Raw genomic sequence first — 16,385 nt, 5'->3', positions numbered from 1 at the left:
ACAATCTTCCCTCTACAAGCTGGAGACTCAAGAAAGCCAGTGGTATAATTCAGTCCAAATCCAAAGGCCTGAGAAGTGGGAGCACCCCTGTTCAAGGGCAGGAGAAGACGGACATCCCAGCTCAGGAAGAGAGAGCAGAAATTGCCCTTCCTTTGCCCTTCCTATTCTGCACTCGACAGATTGGATGATGCCCCCTCACATCAACGAGGGCAGATCTTTCCTCAAGTCTAATGAATCAAACGCTCATCTCTTCTGGAAACACCCTCCCAGACACACCCAGAAATAATGTTTTGCTAGCCATCCGGGCATCCCTTAGCCCAGTCCAGCTGACATGTCAAATTAATCAGAACTTTCCAACCCAAGGTGTGCTGACTTCCGGTCTTCCTCTCCATTGCAGTCCCTGCGGGCCTCTCAAGCACCTAGATTCTCTTCAGGTAGTACGGTACAATCTCACCTTGGTTGCTTGCTTGTAGACAAAATTCTACCAGAAAAAAATCTGCAGCGTGTACAATATCTAGAATTAGGCACCTGGGGTTTCACTGTTGTCAACGCTGAGTGATGTCCACATGCCTACACAATGCAGTTGACTTTTCTACAAGAAGGTTTTTGTGTATGTTTTCAGAAAAATAAAAATCTTTTTAATAGTCTTTATTGTAGTAATTAGTTTTAAATCCTTGCCTCAGGAGGGCTCCCTCCAACCCCCAGAATTTCCCAGATGACACTGAATTAAGGACAAAAGAATATTATTATATAGAAAACGATTAGAAAAAAACCCATATGGGATTTTTATATTTGCTAGCCGGGGGAAAAAGTGTCTTTTTCAATTCTTACCACTGTTCATTTTGTGCATCTACTTAGCACATAATTATTTTGTCTGTGCATTTGTTTTCTCAGCTAGCTATTAAACATCTCTCGGGTATATGACACCCAGCTAGATATCTTCACTCACTGGTCACTTAAAAGATTTCATGTTTTCTAAACACTTAACACGTACCCCAGAAGTGAAATGCAAAATTCCAACTTGCTCTTTTCAGGGGGCTGATAAATATGAGTAGAATGAAAAGGAATGTTGAAAACTAAATTATGGTAAATAAAATAAGTCTCTGTGCCTAGTTACTAATTAAATTCCTCGTAATGCTTGACTCCCTTGTTACTTTGAGAATTCTATCTCTAAAAGTAGTCTTGACTCTGAGGAAGGGTTAGGAAGCCTTAGTTATCCATTAAAAAGTGATGTATAACCTTTATCACTTCACCGTTTGGCAATGACGTTTTCTATGGCCTATTGGTCAGCAGGTGAGTTATTAGCTTCCTGTTCTATTAATTATTTATCCATTATTGTTATGCACGGCTTACATCGCAATTTTCTACAGCCTTTATTTAAAGATAGTTCAGGAATATTCAGGAGATCTGAAATACAGGCTAAAAAAACGATTTTTTATGGAACTGAAGTAGTCTGCCTTTTGCCATGTGTATATCATCAAGGAAAGCTTATAAAGCTCCTGAGGGGAGCCCACATATGTTGTGGTCCTTGAGAGAGTAAAGGGCCTCAGAACAAATAACTGTCAATATGTACCTTCTTTCTAAAAAGTTCAGGTCTTGAAGTCAGCCAGCAAAATAGAGCCAAAATGGGGGCGAGGGGAGAGGTGTAGAAGGCAAAGAATGCTTGTCTAAGGTCTCTTAGTCATTGTGTACCCTTATAAAGTAAAATTTGATTTCTAACATGGAACAGGCTTTAAGATGCCATAAAAGTAATAGGAGTCTGAAAATGCGGATCTTGCATCTTGCTACTGACACGGCTTTGCTCAGAATCATGAAATGAAAAGTCAGAAATAAGAATACTCTTTTGCACATTAACACTGGCAATGCTAACAAATTAGCAAATTTTTGGAACAGCAACAAAACAGTTTTTATTGAGGTTCATTCATTTTATGTCAGAAAGGACTAAATAAATGGTCCTACCTGAAATCTCAGAATCAAAGTAGTCTTAAGATGGAGGGGACTTTACAAGGTCCTGGTCTAACCCCCTCGCTTTACAGCTATAAAAATTTGGAAGCCCAGGAAGACAAAAGGACTTTCCAGTCGTCAGTGTTATTACAGAGAAGCCGGAGAGCGCCGAGTGCCTTGTGGGTAAGGTAGCCAAGGAGACCTCGGTGTCCCTGGAGTGACCTTGTGAGTGACTACCTGCTCTACCTCAACCCAACCAGGCCAACTCTGATTGGAATCAAATCTCTTTACACAAATCAAATTAAATTTACTAATCTTTAAACATTTAATTAAATACTAATGTATTATTTATTTTTTCAAGAATTTACTTATTATTAATTCGTCATTAAAAAATAAAACTCTCTGAGAAAAGATTGCTTCTGTTCATGTGATATGTATATTCCTGAAAACCCGTAAGGTTAATTTGTACAAATAAGGTATATTTTAGAGACTTTGTTTGCTTCATATTTCTCTCAGGTGCAGTCAGCATAGTTAACTACTTTCCTTCTCGAAATACCCTCTTGCCTTTCTAGACATCACGTTCTTCTGACTTTGCTCTGCTCTCACTCCCTGCTCCTTCTGTCTCCTTCGCTGTCTCCCCTCCCTTCCTCCGCCCAGAAGGTAAGCGTCGGCACACCTCGGACTCGGTCTTGGGCCTTCTCCCCTCTTCTCCTTCCTTCTCTGCACTTCCCTTCTTTATCCTCACGCTCTCTCTCAGGAATCTCCACCTGGCTCACCACTTACATGTGTGCTCGTGACTCCAAAGGCGTCTCTAACCCAGGCATCATGCATACATTCCGTACTGCTGGTCTGATATCTCCATGTGGGTGGCTAATAAACATCTCACACTAAAAAGATCCAAGCCAAAAGTCCTGCTCCCCTGGCCCCAGACCTCTTCCCACTACTTCCGTCGATTGGCACCACCTCCACCCAAGAGCTGGAGCCTCAAATCTGAAAGAGGCACCCCTGGTTCTCCTTTGCACTCCATCCACAAGTCAACCCACCAACAAGTCCTCTTGGCCCTACTTCCAAATCTCTCAACCCCACACCTGCGTCCAAGCCACCTGCCCCTCTCACCTGCTCCACTGTGAAAGACCCTCAACCTGTTTCTTTTCTTCCGCTCTGTCTGCTCAAGTCCACCCTAGGCCACACGGGGAGAGTGATCTTGGAAACGTTAACTCAGATCCTGCCATGCCGTCATCTAAAACTCCTTAGTGACTTTACAGTTCTCTACAAGTGTCCTGTGAACCCCACTGCCCCCCCCCGAGAGCCTACACGGCTTAGCTGGGTCTGCTAAGATCCAGCCTCCCCCCCACCAGCATCCCACGCTCCCCCACTCTCCAGCCACCATCTTTTCTGCCATTCAAATGTACTAAAGGCTTTCCACCTGGGGGCCTCCTTTCTCTCCCTAAACTGCCTCCCCTAGTTCTTCAAATGCTTCGTCCAGGTCCCCTCCTCACGCAGACTGCCCCTTCCTGCCCCACCGCCACTGGCCTCCCCACTTGCTCACCTTCCTATCACCCCGCTTATTGCCGTCACAGCACCACACTCCTGGCAACCTGTCACCCTGTTGTTTGTGTCTTCGTGGACTTGTTTATGTTTCTCCAGTAGAAGGTAAGTTCCACCAGGGCCCAAACTCGTCCGGTCACCACCAAACCCCAGTGTCCAGGAGAGCACCTGGCACATTAAATACGCAATATATAAGCAAGTCATGGGCCAAAATGTGCTAATGAATCTCCCTTAAAAGAATGGTAATGGGAAACAATTTAAGAATTGCAGCATCAGTCACATGCACATCCTTGTTCATCTTTGGATGTGAATCTCGGTTTTCCTGCCCCAAATTGACTGAAAATGAGAAAAACCTGTGTACATACACATAGACACACACACACACACACACACACACACACACACACACACACACACACACACTTTCCAGCCAGATTATTTATTTATGGAAAAGTCACATGAACTAAATTCCTCCTCAAGCAATTTTTATATCCCTTGGAGATGGTCACCACAAAACGTGCTCTATGACAGGCAGCTTTCTAAAGAATTCATTGCTCTTGGCCACTCACTCAACAAAGACACATTGTAAGTCAGCTGCCATGATTCCCATGGGACCAGTGCCACACAAGACTCAGAGGGACAGAGGTGAAGAGGAGGAGGAAGTCGCTGTCCATAGGAGGTCCTGTCCTGGGGTGAGAAGGTGTAAGCAGAGAAACAGGGTGAGGGCTGACCTGGGGGAGGCAACCTGTATCCAGCGATGCTGCACGCTCCTTTGTTGTAACTCGTGTGTGTTTTATCACTTTCTCTAACGAACCTTTTGACTTCTTTGATGGTCTTTTTCTGCTCTCTTTTCCTGCACACATCTCAAGACTCTACCTTCCCTCTGTGTGGATGGATCCCCAGACGCCTCCATCCCTGACTTCTCAGTGAAGCCCAGCGGCTCTTTCTCCTCCTGCCCCTTAAACTCTTCCCTTTGCAGGCGGTCTGGCACCTCAGCATCCATATTTCCTCCTAGAGTAGCTCCTTCCTAGACTGCCCCATAGCTGAAGATGCCAGCACCGAATGCTAGCCACTCCCACTTGAAACCCTGGGTTCTCTTCCATGGCTTTGCAGCTATTCAAGAGCAGGCATTCCCATCCCATCTAGGTTAACTTTCCAAGTCTCCTCAGCTCGCTCTCACTCCTCAACACAGCATATTCTCCCCTGCTCTTTCCCTAAAGGCATTCACCATTTCCAATGCCAACCCCTCCATGCCCTTCCCCTAACCACCCTTCCAATTCTTGCCAGAGTAAGGCACAGGCCCTCATGAAGCCTTCCTCATTCTTTTGGGCCACCATTTCTTCTTCCCCAACTTCTGTAACATTCTAGTTACAGAATAGCCTATCATAGTCTGTATTCGTCTGTAATAGTCCATAATATAGTTTACAGTAGCCATTTCATACACCAGTTATATCCCGGCTGACAACTGTTCTTTTTAATATCTTATTCCCTACAAAGAAACATTATGCTCTTGGAGGGCAAGCACCCTATTTTTGACCTTCCTTCCTTTTGCCCCATGGTGCTCAGCACTGAGTTATAACACTCCAATTGTAGCAAATGATACATGTGTTAATGAATGAAGGCAGGGATCTGTAGTGTAGGCCAAAAGTGGTGGTTCATCTTCACAAGGGAAGGACAGTGGAGCCCTGTCCACCAACCGGCACCGAAGCAAAGCTCCCAGGACAAAGCCCACAGGAAGGAGCCTTTGGAAAGGGGCCACTGCACGGAAATCCAGTCCTCACTATGTCCCCTGAGCTATGGTGGCCACTTCAGACAAAATATGAGTCCCAATTGCCACCAGAGATTCAGATCAGGATGTATATTTGGATTTGGAGGAAAGGAAAGCTCTCATTTTCTTTTCACTAGTTTTGGAATTGTGAGGATGAAAATGTGGAATCACCAGCAGACATCTTGCCCTTGAGAAGGGGGATCCCTTTGAGAAGGGAGAAAGCAGAACTAAGAAGTAGAGAGGGAACATGGATTCTGGTGATATATTTAGAGTAGCTAGATCCTGCTATGCCCAAAGCTAACTATCTTTTCCAATTATGTGAGCCAATAAATTCCTTGTTTGCTTAAGTGATTATGAGTCAGGTTGTTAGAGTCCCAATATGTCTTCCTAAATCCAAATTATTCATGATATTTTAGGTCTGGAAGTAAATATAGAGATGAAGTTAACTCTTACGTTTTTATAATAGAAACCCAAGAACTAGAGAGAATGTGACTCTAATATGAGCATACTCCTAAGTTGTAGCAGAGACCAGCCTAAAACCCAGGTCTTTGCTCTCCCAGTGCTATGGTTTTTCTGCCACAAAATGTTATATTAAATCAAAGTGTTTTTTCTTATATGGATGTTTTATTTCCCCAACTGGAGCATTAAAAACCTAACAGAGCAGGGGTAGGAGCTATGTCCTAAATTTTTCATATGGCCTGAGCCTAGCATGGTATCTTGCATGTGGCAAACATACAAGTACTAGTTAACCAATCACTGAGTTAAGAAAGCTTTTTGTACCATGAGATTTTTGTTTTTGTTTGCATGATGATGTGTTACTTTCAGGATTTTTACTATTGGAAAAGTATAGGAGTATAGAAATATAGTTGTTGTTAGCAACTGTAATCATTTCCTATAGATGTCAGTCTTTTTGTCTTAGTGAAGTAACAATTTTTATTAAGTAGCCGTTATATGGAGACACTGTGGGGATGTGTCAAGCAATAGGCCTGTTTCTGCCCTTGAAAAGTTATTAACCTCCATCATCACATGGCCTTCTCCCTATGAGCCTATGTCTTCACATGCTGTTTTCCTCTTCTTAGAAGGACACCAGTTATAATGGGTTTGGGCTCATCCTAATGACCTCAACTTAACTTGGTTACATCAGCTGGGACTCTATTTCCAAATGAAGTTACAGGTACTAAGGATTAGGACCTCACCATGTCCTTTGGAGGATACAATTTAACCCATAAGGATGTATAAATGACATTTTTAAGAAGTTAGAAACTTAATCTTGATGGGTGGCATAGAAGGAAAAGACATCTCTCTGGCAAGATCAATTTATGACTTGCTATTGAGACTCCTAAGGTTAGAAGGAGATTAGAACTCTGGCTGGCATCACCACTTTGAGAACCACCAAGTCCAAGAGATGTAAAAAAAACAGGCCCAGTCTAGTAGAGAAAAATATGAGGCCTATAATAAGTTAGAATCACTAAATATTTTAAGATGATAACAAAACCCCTCCCCTCCTCACTGTTCTGTGCCCTCCCTCCCCTAAAATGTCTGCTTACACTTCTTTCCTCTCCTCCTCCCCCAACCATGATAGCCTCCCAGAGATGACCTGGAGTCACAGGAATTCCCCTTTCTTCCTCCTACTGCTATTGCTTGGAATTATTGTAGCCACCTTCCTATGGATCCATCCGGCTGGGGAAGCAGAAAAGAGGAGGTGACACTCGAAACAGCTCTGTTCCAGTCAGATCCAAACTTGACCACGTGCAAAGTGAAATGACCAAGAGGTGGTTACAGTGGCGGTGATCTAGAAAAATAAAAAGGTGTGTCCACTTCTCACGTGGCTTCTAAGCTCTCTATCTCACCTCCCTGGAGCCACAAATTACATCTCTTTTGTAGGCATTTCCTGTGAGCCTTTGAACAGAACTTATCTCTACTTTTATCACCGCACCTCAAATTGCCCTGCTCCTCCTGAACTTTGAGCTTCAACAACCTGGGGTGGGAGAGGAAGAGAGGGAGGAAAACCTCCCTGATCAAGCCTTCTAGGAAGGTTTGGGGACACAAAGGGTGGTTCCAAACCAGCACAGATGTGGGGTAGGAGAACTTGGCCCTGAGAAGTCTGGGGCTGGGAAAAGGTGGCAGAGACCTAGAGAGCCCAAAGGTCAAAGGTCATTTGCATGAATGACTACTACTACTGTCTTGTTCACCTCCTGCACCCGTCCTCCCACCTGGCTCACGGTGTATTCTGGTCTCTTTGATCATCTTTCTTTTCCTTCAGTTAGCAAAGTCATTTCCAACTTCTGAGCCTCAGCACAAACTAAGAGCACTGGATTTGGAACACTTTATTTTTTCAAATGATGGGCTCCTTCTCATCCTTCAGTCCACAGCTTAAATGTTATCTCCTTGAAGAGCTTTACCACTGCTTAAAGTAAATTCACACACACACACACACACACACACACACACACGCATGCATGTACATGCACGTTCGCCTCTATCATAGCATCCGGCTGGTTTTCTTCACAGGCTGTACAACAATTTGTAATGGTTTGTTTCTTGTACACTTGACTACATTCTAGGAAAAGAAAATTTGAATCTATCTTATTCATTGTTGTAGTCCTAGCAATGAGCACATCCAAGGCACTCAACAGATAAAGGTTAAAGAACAAAAGAACGATAGCTCTATTTTCAACTTTTTGAGGAACCTCCATGCTGTTTTCCAGAGTGGTTGCACCAGCTTGCATTCCCACCAACAGTGTAGGAGGGTTCCCCTTTCTCCGCATCCCCGCCAACATCTGTCGTTTCCTGACTTGTTAATTTTAGCCATTCTGACTGGTGTGAGGTGGTATCTCACTGAGGTTTTGATTTGGATTTCCCTGATGACGAGCGAAGTTGAGCACTTTTTCATGTGTCTGTTGGCCATTTGGATGTCTTCTTTGGAAAAATGTCTGTTCATGTCTTCTGCCCGTTTCTTGATTGGATTATTTGTTCTTTGGGTGTTGAGTTTAAGAAGTTCTTTATAGATTTTGGAGACTAGCCCTTTATCTGATATGTCATTTGCAAATATCTTCTTCCATTCTGTCGGTTGTCTTTTGGTTTTGTGGACTGTTTCTTTGGCTGTGCAAAAGCTTTTTATCTTGATGAAATCCCAATAGTTCATTTTTGCCCTTGCTTCCCTTGCCTTTGGCGATGTGTCTAGGAAGAAGTTGCTGCAGCTGAGGTCAAAGAAGTTGCTGCCTGTGTTCTCCTCTAGGATTTTGATGGACTCCTATCTCACATTTAGGTCTTTCAACCATTTTGAGTCTACTTTTGTGTGTGGTGTAAGGAAATGGTCCAGTTTCATTCTTCTGCATGTGGCTGTCCAATTTTTCCAACACCATTTGTTGAAGAGACTGTCTTTTTTCCAATGGACATTCTTTCCCGCTTTGTCGAAGATGAGTTGACCATAGAGTTGAGGGTCCATTTCTGGGCTCTCTATTCTGTTCCATTGATCTATGTGTCTGTTTTTGTGCCAGTACCATACTGTCTTGATGATTACAGCTTTGTAATAGAGCTGGAAGTCTGGAATTGTGATGCCACCAGCTTTTTCTTTTTCAGCAGCAATGGCCACAATAGCCAAACTATGGAAAGAGTCAAGATGTCCATCAACAGAGGAATGGATAAAGAAGATGTGGTGTATATATACAATGGAATATCATGCAGTCATCAAAAAAAAAAACGAAATCTTGCCATTTGCAATGACATGGATGGAACTAGACGGTATCATGCTAAGCGAAATAAGTCAATCAGAGAAAGACATGTATCATATGATCTCACTGATATGAGGAATTCTTAATCTCGGGAAACAAACTGAGGGTTGCTGGAGTGGTGGGGGGTGGGAGGGATGGGGTGGCTGGGTGATAGACATTGGGGAGGGTATGTGCTATGGTGAGCACTGTGAATTGTGTAAGACTGATGAATCACAGACCTGTACCTCTGAAACAAATAATATGTTATATGTTTAAAAAGAAGAAGAAGAAGAAGAAGATAGCAGGAAGGGAAAAATGAAGGGGGGGATATCGGAGTGGAAGACGAACCATGAGAGACTGTGGACTCTGAGAAACAAACTGAGGGTTCTAGGGGGAGGGGGTGGGGGGATGGGTTAGCCTGGTGATGGGTATTACAGAGGGCACGTATTGAATGGAGCACTGGGTGTTATACGCAAACAATGAATCATGGAACACTACATCAAAAACTAATGATGTAATGCATGGTGATTAACATAACATAATAAGATAAAATTTAAAAAAGAACAAAAGAACTAATATATACAATCAGAATTTAATAAACCCACGAGAATTTTAATGCTACATTGCATGGGAATTGGGGTAAATAAAGATGGACTTTTGGACCAGATGAGGAAAGCTGAATTATTTACTAACTATCTAGGATCTATGGAATAAGCAAAATTAAAGCTGAAACCATTGCTTCCTTACCTACATCATACCAATTCCAAATGGATCAAAGAGGTATGCCTTTAAAAATGAAGCCATTATGGGGCACCTGGGTGGCTCAGTCAGTCAAGCATCCAACTCTTGTTCTCAGCTCAGGTCTAGATCTCAGGCTCGTGAGTTTAAGCCTTGAGTAGGGCTCCACACTGGGCATAGAGCACTTAAAAAATAATGAAAATAAAAAATATGTAAATAAAAAAGAAGCCATTAAAAAACTTGAAAAAATGTACAAGAAGTCTTAATCATCTTAATATAGAGATGTTTTTCTAGATAAGCCAATATATCCATAAAAACTAACACTTTCTGTACCCACACATACGTGCTCAGAACACATTCAAACAGAAACAAAAGACAAACAACAAATTGGGAGGAAATAATCATTACATTTGACAAAGGCCTAGATCTTATTATAAAGTGTTGTTACAAAGAAACAGGGAAGAAATTAATAACGCAAAATAAAAATAAAGGACATAAGCAGACCACAGAAAAATTCATGCAAATGACCTTTAAGAGATGTGATATATAATTTGAAGAATATCAAAAGAATGTAAATTAAACACGGAGGTAATCATTTTTCATCTTTGAAATTGGCAGAGATGAAAAACCCTCATAGTGTTTAGTGTGGCCACTATGTAGAAAAAAATGAGCCCTGGCATATTATTGTAGGGAGATATACGTCCCACCTTTTGAAAGTCAGGCTCAAAAATAAATCAATCAATAAATAAATAGGAAAAGAAAAACAGGCTCATGGGTCAGCTGGACTTCGACTAGTTCAGCATTTTGATGTCTGTGCAGAGGACACCTGGGCAAGATCTATCAGAATTTTTTTTAAGATTTTATTTATTTATTTGAGAGAGAGAGAGTGAGCACAAGGAGGGTGAGGGACAGAGGGAGAGGAAGAAGCAGGCTCCCTGGAGCCTGACCTGGGGGCTCAATCCCAGGGTCCTGGGACCATGACCTGAGCCAAAGCTTAACGGACTGAGCCACCCAGGTGGTGCCCCTCACAGAATTTTAAATGCATATACTCTTTTTCTTAATGTTTTTAATTTAAATTCAGTTAATTAACATATAATGTATTATTTGTTTCAGGGGTACAGGTCTGTGATTCATTAGTCTTATAGAATATCCAGTGCTCATTACAACACATACCATGTACTCTTTGATCAGCAATTACATGCTGAGATTTTATTCTACAAATAAACATGCACACACAGGCAAAGATGTATAAATGAAGATGGTTACACAAAAGACCAAAAAACAAAAAACAAAAACAAAACCCAAAATGACCTTGAACAGTGGACTGATGACATAAGGTTTGGTTCATATTCATAGATTACTATGTGGCCACTGGAAATAAAATGTGCCAGTGTCATATATCTCTTTAGTCTATGAGACATAAAAGCATAGAAAAGAATGTATTGCACAAACCCGTTTGTTGACAATAAAACAAAACAAAACACAAACAAAAACTGCAGGCCAGGGAAGGAGGAAAGGAAGGAAGGAAGGGAGGGAGGGAGGAAGGGAGGGAGGGAGGGAGGAAGAAAGAGAGATAAATAGACAGGCAGACATGGCTAAGTATGCAAACCATCAAGAAATCCCTGGGAAAAGGGCCTGGGAGGTGAGTGGGCTCACTTTTCACAGTACCCTTTCACACTATTAGGGAAAAAAATTACCATCTGCACATATTACTTTTTCAATTTAAAAACTAGCTAGATTATACAGATGATGTTGGCATCACCCTCAAAAGGATTCTGTGTAATAGTAATAGTGACGTTAGTAAAACAGTAAGATTTTTTCAGTCTTGTTTGGTTAATGCTTTTATTACAAGGTATAAAATTTTAAATAAATACCCCAAAGAAAAAAATAGCGACTCAATAATCCAGAAGTGAGACAGGTTTAGTTGAGAATAAGCTACTCAACCTAAAAAGCCTATACTTGATGTACTAATAAGTATTTTATTTTGGAAAGATGGCCTAGAAAGACAGCTTGGGAAGGTTAAGCTCATTTGTGGCTATCACCACTCCCTACCCATCCCCAACAATGTATTCAAATTCAATGCCAAAAGTTACTTATTAAACTCAAGAGATATTACGCCCTGGGAAAACTATTATAAACTTGGCCTGTAGGAGAGCAGGTCTCTTAATGAAATACAGAACAACTGTCTTAGAAAAACGAAAATGGGCAATCGTCATGTAAGTATTGCCTTTGGGAGTCAAAGTTTTCGTTTTAGTTAGCATGTGGAGAAGTTTAAGCTAAACTATGAAATAATGATTGATACCTTTATGTTTGATCATTGTGATTACTCCTTATTGTTGGTTTTCACAACAGCATGCCAGGCTTTTAAAATGCACTTGCAATATACTTTTTCTCTATTACTCAGAAATCTCTTAGGAGGGGCTAAAGAGAAGTATTTAAAATGAGACAGTAAACAGTGCCCGGCACAGAGCAAGTGGTTAATACGGATTTGTGGAACATATGACTGAAGCTGTTAGTTGTGGCTAAGTCCCACAAAACCTCACAGATTATGCTCATTTGAGTTTTGTGGGGAACATAGGTTCGTGTTGCAAATACCCGTAGGCCAAGGTAAAAGTGTCCCTACAGGGCTGTATATACCTTGGGCTGAAGGTGAAAATATTCCGGTATTATTTCTAAGCAGCATCAAACATTCAGATATTTGCAGATATCCAGGGAATGGACTTAATGCTTGGGGTTTTTGTGGGGTTTTTTTCTGAAATGTCTAGGCCCATGTGAATACTGTGTCTATAAACTATGAATGACTAAAAACTGACTACAATACTCTACCATTTGGAACCAACTCTGCCCAAGGCAGGGCACAGTTAAATCTTGATTTTGTTTATATTGAAAAATATATAGCTAAAGCTGTTGCAATAAAGCATTTTAATAAGGTCTTACTGCAACTACTATAGCTCCCCACAGCAAGAATGACTGATTCTATGTCAACTAGGACCAAAGAGAATAAAACTCCAAAATGTTCTATAAACTGTAACTTTGTTTATAAGCTTTTCTCCTTTGTTACAAACTAAACTCGCACTCAGTGGTCGCAAGCCTACAAATAACTTCTTCGGAGAGGTTCATTTAAAATCTTTTGTAGATTACATTTTTTTTTTTTTTTTTTTTTTTTTTTTTTTTTGTGCTAGCCAAGAGCCTGCCATTCAGTATATCTTTCAGAGATACTACTTTTGATAGCTGCAGAGGGCCCCTGTGAGTGGTCTAGCATCTTTATGTATTTCTTTTTTGAATCCTCAGAGCCAGTGTTACTCCCTCTCAGAAGGCAGTCAACAGTTGCCCAAAGGGGACGTCCAACCCTCGGCAGCCGTGCAGCCTCTCAGCCACCCATCAGGGAGTGGACAGCCAGAGGCCCAACAGCCTGTAAGCATTTGGTTTTCCCTCCAAATCATAAGTATGAGTGGACTCTGTCATGGGCCCAGTATTACTCACCAATGACTTGTCCAGTTGGACCCTCCACAATCCTCCAGCCTGCAAATGTCATCAGCAGGCATGACTTCCAAGCAGAGAAATCTTTCCCTGGAAAATGTCTGTTACAAGGTTTGCAGCTAATGTAAAAAGGTGATCTAGGAGCTCTGCTTCCCTTCCTTACAGTATCCCCTTAATCATGCCTTATAATGGACAGCATGATGCTACCATATGGCCACTATGATATTTTAGAAAATGCGAATGGAATTTAACGGCGCAAGGAACGAATGTGTTCTAAGACTGTGTTTCCAAGTAAGCAAAGGCAAAACCTTCTTTAAGGACAGAAAATCATCCTGGTAATGACTTCAACTATTTGTATTAGAAAGCACCGTGAATATGTACAAACTTCAAACTATAATGCTTCTGGTTCTGAAGCAACTGCACAACCAAAACAAATATATAAAACTAAATACTAGTAAAATCCAAGTTGAGACGGTGCAAGCAAATGCATGTTATTGATTTAGTGTAATAGATAATGTTATTTTGCTGGAATTAAATGGCCAGTCAATGTAAAAAAAAAAAAAATGGTCCTGATTACTGTAATGTGGTTTCTTTTGTGTTACAGCATGTCTAAAATATGATGTGGTGTGTAACTTTTTAGTTCTACTATAATGTTTCTCTAGTCCAAAACTGAGAAACTTTTGTTTGTATGTCTCCCTATAAAACAGTCAGGACTTCTCTTGGCTAACATGCATGATTTTTGCATTAAACTTACCTCCCTCTGTTCTTTATTCTTTTATCATTGGCTTGCACCAATTAAAACATGGCTATCTGGCATATATACAGTCATAAATAGAAACACAAATGTAGGTGTTCAAACTGTGTGCCAGCCCTTGGTCATCCTGATGATTTAATATGCTTTACATTAGTTTTTAAGTTATTACCAGCAAGCGGTAAACACAGATTAGGAAAGTTACAAATTCCCAAGGATATGTCCACGGACCCGGATCCACAGACAACGGCTTGACAAACAATACTCCAAAGCCAGTAGGATATTGGCCAGGAATTTACATTTTCCAAGGAACTGTGATATAGAGGCCTTCCTAGCCAATTCTGAAAACTGAAAATTACTTTTTTATTTTGTGCTTTCCCTCAGTTCTTTTGCTATCATTAATGATTTCTTTCAACTGAAGACATAGTGCTTGTGACTAACCTATTTGGAGCAGTCATAACCAAGATAAGTAGGGTTACTATCATTTGCTAAATGACACAATGTTCAGAGTTTGCTTAGCCTAGAGGACATGTCCTTATGCTCAATGTAGCTTTGTGCATCAACAGAAAAATAAGATCCACAGGAAAATCTGCTTCGGTTGAGCAAGATGACTCTTCTGTTCTCTTGTGTGGGTTGTTTTCAGGAGAATCGATTTCTGGAGGAAAACACAGAATTGAGATCAATAGTGAAATCCCTTTGCCATTAGAGTAGGGCTGCAGGGTATGGGCAGAGCAATAGGGAGGGAGCAAGATTTAGGGGAGCCGTGGCCAAATGTTGAAATAATCACAAACTCAAGAGGACTTATGATTTCTGGAAAATTCTTTGTAAGGCTGATGAACAGGCACTAGGAATGACTTGCCTTGCCCTTCAAAGTGTGGTCTCTGGGTCAGTAGCAGCATCTACATTACCTGGGTGTTTGTTAGAAATGCAGAATCCCAGGCCCATGGAGCCCTCTTGAATCAGATCTGCATTTTAGCAAGGTCCTGCAGTGATTCTTAGGCGCTTGACAGTCTGAGAAGCACTAGACTAGGGAACAAGTTCTCACACTTGGCTGCACATTGGAATCACCAGCAGTTTTAAAAACCACTGAAGCATGAGCCCCATGGCCAAAGAGTCTGAATTAACTGGTCTGGTGGTTGGCCTGGGCACTGGGACTTGCAAATGCTCACCAGGTGCTGCTAAATGTGCAGCTGAGTTTGGGAAACGCTGAACTGGAGCATAACACTATTCTTCCAAGAACAGATCAGCATACCACCAAAGAAAGCAGGTGTCGTTGTAAGTGCCCGTAAGTGAAAACCAACTTGTCAATGTTAGAACATCTGCTCGGCGATCTGCCACGGTGTTTGAGAATATGCCACATTTATGACTTGCTTGTGCCAATATTTAACCAACATAAATCTTGTCTAAAATGGAAAACAGTTTGGGACTTACAGGAGGGGAACAGGCAAGCTCAGATGCAGGTGGATTAGGAACACCCAGGAGCCAAGCAACAGGTGGGAATCGGTCCAGACGCCTGAGAAAAGAAGGGAGGCTCTGGAGGCAAGTAAAAATGTGAACTGGGAATTTGGGATAAAGTAAGTATGGCTTTAACCGAGAGTGTGCCTTAAAGTGTGATCCCAAACCCCAAGGAATTAGTGAAAGAGACCAAGCAGAAACCAGCCTAGACCATGCAGTCCTACCTCCCCTACCGGGAAATCATTTATCCCAGAAAATTAGTCCTTCAGAACACCACCAGGGCTATAGGAGGAAACAAAAAGTGCCTCCGATGTCAAAACATGACAGGCACTAAAGCATTCCTTCTTCATTTAAAAACAAGCCTCCCACTCAAAGTTGGCTGTATTTTATTTTATTTTTTATTTAAATTCAATTAGCTAACATATAATACATCATTAATTTCAGATGTAGAGCTCAGGGATTCATCAGTTATATATCATACCCCGTGCTCATGACATCACGTGCCCTCCTTAATGCCCATCACCCAGTTACCCCATCCCTCCACCCACCTCCCCTCCAGCAACCCTCAGTTTGTTTCCTAGAGTTAAGAGTCTCTCATGGTTGGTCTCCCTCTCTGATGACTTCCCATTCAGTTTTCCCTTCCTTTCCCTATGATCCTCTGCACTGTTTCTTATATTCCACCTATGAGTGAAACCATATGATAATTGTCTCTCTCTGATTGACTTATTTCGCTCAGCATAATACCTTCCAGTTCCATCCATGTCAATATAAATGGTAAGATTTCATCCTTTTTGATGGCTGAGTAATATTCCATTATATATATATAAACCACATCTTCTTTATCTATTCATCTGTCAATGGACATCTCAGCTCTTTCCACAGTTTGGCTCTTGTGGACATTGCTGGGTGCATGTGCCCCTTCGGATCACTACATTTGTATCTTTGGGGTAAATACCCAGTAGTACAATTGCTGGGTCATAGGGTAGCT

At 41.6% G+C, this 16,385-nt stretch overlaps 1 protein-coding gene across 2 annotated transcripts in view; it reads left to right on the top strand.

The window, feature by feature from the left end:
- The first annotated feature begins 11,825 nt into the window (after positions 1-11,825).
- The window catches only part of ANXA13 (annexin A13), a 56,752-nt gene continuing 52,192 nt past the window's right edge, over positions 11,826-16,385 (top strand). Inside the window, exons 1-2 of one of the 2 annotated variants that reach the window (XM_027602567.1) lie at positions 11,826-11,927; positions 13,003-13,125. In XM_027602567.1, coding sequence (XP_027458368.1) covers positions 11,913-11,927; positions 13,003-13,125 — 138 coding nt within the window. In that variant the 5' untranslated portion in view covers positions 11,826-11,912. The remainder of the gene's footprint in view (positions 11,928-13,002; positions 13,126-16,385) is intronic. The other variant, XM_027602650.1, reaches the window with a different exon arrangement.

Source organism: Zalophus californianus, chromosome 4, assembly GCF_009762305.2.
Source record: "Zalophus californianus isolate mZalCal1 chromosome 4, mZalCal1.pri.v2, whole genome shotgun sequence".
Classification (NCBI taxonomy): Eukaryota; Metazoa; Chordata; class Mammalia; order Carnivora; family Otariidae; genus Zalophus; species Zalophus californianus.
Note: the sequence above shows the minus strand (reverse complement) of the source record. Positions and strands in the feature narration are given on the sequence as shown.